Raw genomic sequence first — 6,361 nt, 5'->3', positions numbered from 1 at the left:
AGGTAGAAGATTACATCTTCATTTAGGTACCTCAAGTAGAGTCATGGGTGTCATGGATGGGGTAGGAAGACAAGGCCTCCATTTAGGTACCCCTTTGATGTTCACCACTACACTTGATGTAAAAACAACCAAGGAGGGTGATGAACTAAGGTCTTTATATGTATGTAAAGTAAACTAACTAATAGAAATCATCAAATCATGTGAGGATTGTATGTTTGGACAACCCAAGTTGTTCCATAATCACTCATGTATCAAAGACTATGTTTGACATGATTTGTGGGTTGAAACCCTAGACAAAACACCAAGTTTATGAGGTTTAATCCTCTGATTTCAAATGTCTCAACCTTATTTTTAAGCTTAACCAACCATGGGATAAGTTGTAAGCATTAGGACATAGGCATGAGATGTGTTAGACACAAGTTGCATAGGTTTAAACAAGTTTTGAAGAACATAAAAATCAAACAGGAAGTTTATGGACTATTTCGGGGCATTTCCAGGTCTGATTTCTCCAAGGAGAAGTCTAGGAATCGAACCCCATGATTATCCAAGCAAGTAGGAAAAAGAATCAAGTGAATCGGATAAGAATTGAGTGAGTTATGCTCATTTTCGTGAAGGGGTGTCAATCTACTCGAACCTTTGCTTTCAGCTACGGTTTGGAGCATGTTTTGAGAGTTTTTAGTGTTGCAAAAGTGGTAGGGAGGCTGGTTATAAGTGGTATTTATAGGGGGAAGGATTAGGGTTTCAATGGGTTGGGCTTTGGAAGTGTTTAGAAGGGGTTACACCTTGAAACTAGCCCACAAAACCCAACTATATGGGGCTGAATTTTGCTGAATTGGGGCTGCCATATTTCTTTATTTTTTTTTTATTTTCTAAAACATTATAATGAGTAATTTTGTTAATTAAGTTGTGTAATAATATGCAACAATGTTTCCCCTAACTTGTAACAAGGTGAAATATGAAATAAAACATGATTTAACTAGGTAAAAAGTGTAATGTACAAGTATGTAACATGTTTGTAAGTGACAAGTATATGTCACATATTAGATGATTAACCGTTGTATAAATAAGCATATTATTAGGGGTTTTTAGGTATCAACAATATAAGGACAAGCATGGACATGCATCGTGAATAAGTATAAGTATGAATTATAAATAAGGATTCGATGTACAATGAATTCGAACGTATGAACATGTATGAATATGTAGATGGTGAATTTAAAGAAATACGAATTTTATTTATGATCCAAGTCTCGGATTTTACAATGAAAAGACGACTACAATAATATAAGATTTCCAAAAATAGCATTACAAGGCGAGCTTTCTAATTATGGAAAGTATGAAAAAACAGGGCGTTACAACAATTATTACAGACATTTTATACATGGTATTGTTAGCTTAAGGAGGGTTACTACTTAGATCATGTGAGTGGGTAGGCGGATACTTAAGGCCATTAATCCTCGTTGTAGGACCGAGGGACATGAGTGATAGATCTATTTGGGTGTAGCGAGCCCCACTCCTGAGTTCGCTGAGTGGACCATGTGGTGACTATGTCTTACAGCCGGAAGCCCGATGTGAAATCTGCTAGGTTTGAGTTTTCCTACATCACTTCACACATATCAATGGCCTTGCAAACCATTGGTGATCTCTTTTTCCTTATTGCTACATACCAGGGACTTACTTATACACTTACAACGTTTCAAAGGTTTATACATACACACAAACGAACACATGAACTTGCTAAAATTTTGTTGATGTTTTTCAAAGTACATGTATTTCAGGGAATCTGTAAAGAGGATCTGGTGGGCGTTGGAAGTTTTTATGCTGCGTTAAGAATAAAGATGTCATCCATGGTCTTTGAGTTTGGTTAGTGTATCTTATTCCTGGACGAGACACATCTTCCAAACCTTGGTGTTATGCATTAACTTTTTGACAAGTCTTTAATGAACTCAAAATCAATTTGTAAGATTTGTAAAGCTGGAATCGAAGTCGACGTTTTAAAACGATTTTGTTATGTTTTACACTTATGTAATGGATGGCAAATCTATGGTTTATCATATAGTTGATGTTATGATTGTTGCTATGGTATTAAGAAGTCACACCAAATAAACCACGCTTCCGCAAAAGTCAGGGTGTGACATATATTTTATGCACCTAGAAGGAGAAATAATGGATCCTAACTTTCGAATTTTGATTATTTTTAAAAACGTAAAAAATCACATGGTGTACTTTTCTGTTATCGTGTCTTAGCAGGTTAAATACAGGTTACCTATTGCCATCCCTAGTTTTAACTAGTTATTTTATGGCGTTTTTCTGAACTGAGTGTTTTATGGCGTTTTCAACTGAGTTTTTTCATTGTGTTTTCTGAAGTGGGTGTTTTATGGCGTTTTTACAGTACAAATTATGATTTTTCTAAGCTCAAAAGATATTAATTTAGGCAGTTAGACAAAAAAAAATGGGTTTTTGAGCTATATGGCTCAAAAAAATGTTTTTTTTTTTTTTTTGAGCTATTGTAAATTATAGCTAAAAAATAGTTTTTTTTTTGGCGTAGCGTTTTAACTGTGATCATATGGCGTTTTTTGAGCTACATGGCTAAAAAAATGGTTTTTTTGAGCTATTGTAAATTATAGCTAAAAAAAGGTTTTTTTTTTGAGTTGTAAATTATAGCTCAAAAAAATAGTTTTTTTTTTTTTTGTTATGGCGTTTTAATGGGAGCTATTTGATCTGTTGTAAATTATAGCTTAAAAATAGCTTTTTCTGGCGTGGCGTTTTAATTGTAGTTTATGGCTTTTTTTTGAGCTGTTGTAATTTATAGCTAAAAAAAATATTTTTTTTTTGTTATGGCGTTTTATTTGAACACCCAGTTAGTTCACGTGAGTGGATTTTTTGACAATATTACCCCTTAGTGTAATTTAACATCAATGCCAAATGTCATCACCAAAATTGTTCTCACCGTTCTCACACTTTTCACCGTTCTCTCTAAATCCTGACCCTATATATATACACACACACACACACACACATTTTTAAGCAACGGAAGCATAGGTAACAATATATAAATAATATGAACACTTTTATACCAAGGAGTATTCTCAATGGAACAAGATCACCGACATGCAAACACGAAATAAAAACACAAACCGTAGGGGGTTTAGATATACCTTCGGTTAGTAAATAACTAGTTGAGACATCGACGTTCAACAAACAGGTGCTAGTGACACGAACTAACGAAACGCGGGTATAGGCCTGTGTAGCGGCGACGGTGGCCGGCGGCAGCGGTGGGGCCTGTGGTGGCTATAGTTGTTGCGGGTGCCTTTTTGAGATTTTACAAGTTCTTCCAACAACATTATGCATGACCCTAAAATCTCAATCAAATAAAAGATGGAGCTTCATGCATGTTTGTCAAGTGGCAGATATGCATATACATGTGCGACAAGTGGCAAAGAGACTACGCATCCGCGACAAGTGGCGATGCAAGTGTGCATGCGCAACAAGTGGCGTAGCACAGGTGCATGCACGACAAGTGGCGAGATGAGTGTACTTGTCTCACCTGGTCCATGTACCCGTCTCTCAGTTAATACCCGCAACATGTTTATTAATAATAATAAATAAATAAATAAATCCCACCCCCACCTCCAAGTATAACGAGTTATATAATAACGAAAACCCGTTTTCGTTATTTTTATAACGCCGTGATGGTTTTTTTTGTGAGTGTACTGTTGGTTGGGGGGAAATTGTTGGGTGTACGGTGGTGAGTGATGACCACCCCCACTAAATAAGGTTGTGAGTAATGGAAAAATGGTTGCTGACATGACGGAAGATGATTGGATATTGTGAGTGATGGAAAAATGGTCACTAGTGACCACCCCCCTCCCCTAAGGAACAAGTCTTTTTCCAACTACTCCACCACTAAAAAAGAAGTTAACAGCTACTCACAAATATTGTTCAGTTCCGTATGTTTCTGGACAAGTAAACTCACAAATTTTGTGTACAATTCCGTATGTTTTACATTTTAAGTGTCATCAAATCTTCTAATAAAAAAACACATGTACTAAGCATTCAAAACGTCATTCAATATTGATTAACCAGAACAAATCCAATACAAATTAAAACCCTATACACAAAGTTAACCTCAGTTCCATATACGTTCAGGGTATTTCGACTCTATTATATCCAAAACATCTTTTACTTCAAAAACACAAATGGATTTAACAGGAGCTTGTGAATCGGATCTTCACTTGCATCCACTCTTTCTGACCCACTCACACAACTTCTTAAGCTTCTTGTCTCCTTCAACAGCTCTCGTTGCCTAGCAATTCTGAACACGAGTGGTACGGAATTAAGAATGTTACAACATGTGTCTTCAAGGCGGACGGTTGGAGGCATGCGATAACACCCATGAAAGAAAGGATGTTGGAGCGCTTGCATGGCTGTGGGCCTTTCACAAGGACACCATGAAAGTAGTGAAGCAATAAGATTAACCGCATCAGAGCTTGCAGTCGGCAATAGTTCAGAAAACCGCACACCAGGGAAATCAGGAAACCGATAACATATGTTTCTAGCAAGATCAAGTCCCGAGAACCATGTACTTTCAGTTGGGGTGCCTAGCACTCGGCAGATTTTATACATTACATCTGATTCAGAAGAACCTTGAAACAATGGTTGGTTGGTAAATAACTCAGCTATGATTGCACCAGCTGCCCACATATCAACCGAAGAATTGTAATATGGCGCACGTAGAAAGACCTCCGGGGCATGATACCACAACGTTGTAACATTATGCGTATATGGCGGTTTACCATTCATCTCGCGTGCCATACCAAGATCACTGATCTTTACCAGATTGTTAGATACAAGAAGGTTCTCCGGTTTGAGATCACGGTGAAAGTATCCTTTGTGGTGCATGTGTGCAAGTCCTTGAAAGATTTGGAAACACAAGTTTCTGATTTCGGTTTCGGAGAAAAGTTTCATTCTTGCAACCGTAAACTTGTAGAGATCGCATTCCATGCATTCGAATATCAAGAACAATGTGTTGTTTTCTCGTATGATCTCCTTGAGTTTTACGATATTCGGATGATTGGCCATGATGAGTGATTTGACTTCCCTCAGGTTCATGCAGTCTTCCGCTGTGTGATATTCTTGGATGAGTTTCTTGATCGCAACAAGTTCACCAGTTTGCTTATTCATGGCTTTCCACACAACTCCATAAGCCCCACGTCCAATTTCCATGATTCTTTCGTATTTCTCCATAGCGTATAGATAGTGAGTTTTGAAGCAATTTATTTAGTAGCTATAGTATGGTGAATATGAAATTAGGGTGTGTTACTTATTTATACGAATTTTATTGTGTACAGAATGTCGGTGTTTATAAAATAAGTTCTATTATTTGTAACTGAAAATTATTACTGTTTAATATAAGTTCTCTAAATACGTGATAAGTATATCTACAAAATTCAAATTTACAATCTGAGTCGTTGTTTCATTTATTTTTCAAGATTTTATACTGATTCGTTGATTAATATTATGTGCGTAGAAAGGTGAATCCCTTGATTTGTCATTAAACGATTTGAATTGAGGGAACATTACTTGCACTAGTTCGTTTAAGAAAATAAATAATCTGATTTTTAAAATTAGTTCAAAATGAGTTTATGGCTAAAAAGGTGTGTAAAAAAGGCTTTGGTTATCCATACATCCCCTCAATTTATCCACACATCCTCTAACCCTATACACCCCTCATTGCCCTATACGTCTGAAAATGGACCCACCTGATAATCCCCCTCATTGCCCTATACGTTTACTTTTTGGTTACTTTTTCACACATCCTATTAATTGTCAATGAGTGGCCGGTGTCAGCCAATGATTGCCCAATCATCGGCTCTTTTGTGCGGAATAAATTTGAAGGGTATGGAGGGTTTTCAAGTGAGTGAAATATTATTTAAAAAAACTTTATATATATTTTTTTAAATTGTTGTTAAAATAAAAAAATTATAAACATTTATATTTATTATTATTTATTTTTATAAAAGGAAGGTATATAAATGTGATTTTTTATTTAATATATTTAAAAAAATGGCAACATTTTTATTTATTAATTATTATTATAAAACGTCAACATTTTTTTTAATTAGTATTATAAAACGTCAACATTTTTTTTAATTAGTATTATAAAACTTCTACATTTTTTTATCAAGTGTTAGTATAAAACGTCAACATTTTTTTTAATTAGTATCATAAAACTTCTACATTTTTTATCAAGTGTTATTATTAAACTTCAAATTCTCGATAATCCATAATGCAAGAAGAAATGTAATTACAAAATGTAAGTGAACATTGTTTGATAAAATAACACAAAACACAACACTTT

At 35.3% G+C, this 6,361-nt stretch overlaps 1 protein-coding gene across 1 annotated transcript; it reads right to left on the bottom strand.

Annotated features, from left to right (window-relative positions):
* Positions 1 to 4,066: 4,066 nt before the first annotated feature.
* LOC110905529 (cyclin-dependent kinase F-4) lies at positions 4,067 to 5,330 on the bottom strand. The gene has a single exon (XM_022151207.1). The coding sequence runs from the start codon at positions 5,245 to 5,247 to the stop codon at positions 4,183 to 4,185; it is 1,065 nt and encodes a 354-aa protein (XP_022006899.1). The 5' UTR covers positions 5,248 to 5,330; the 3' UTR covers positions 4,067 to 4,182.
* Positions 5,331 to 6,361: the final 1,031 nt, after the last annotated feature.

This window comes from Helianthus annuus, chromosome 14 (assembly GCF_002127325.2).
Source record: "Helianthus annuus cultivar XRQ/B chromosome 14, HanXRQr2.0-SUNRISE, whole genome shotgun sequence".
NCBI lineage: Eukaryota > Viridiplantae > Streptophyta > Magnoliopsida > Asterales > Asteraceae > Helianthus > Helianthus annuus.
The sequence above is the reverse complement of the archived record's forward strand: the minus strand, read 5'-3'. Positions and strand labels throughout refer to the sequence as shown.

Bases quoted from the DNA above. Each gene is read 5' to 3' on its own strand.
- LOC110905529 (XM_022151207.1), bottom strand. From the start codon at position 5,247: ATGGAGAAATACGAAAGAATCATGGAAATTGGACGTGGGGCTTATGGA.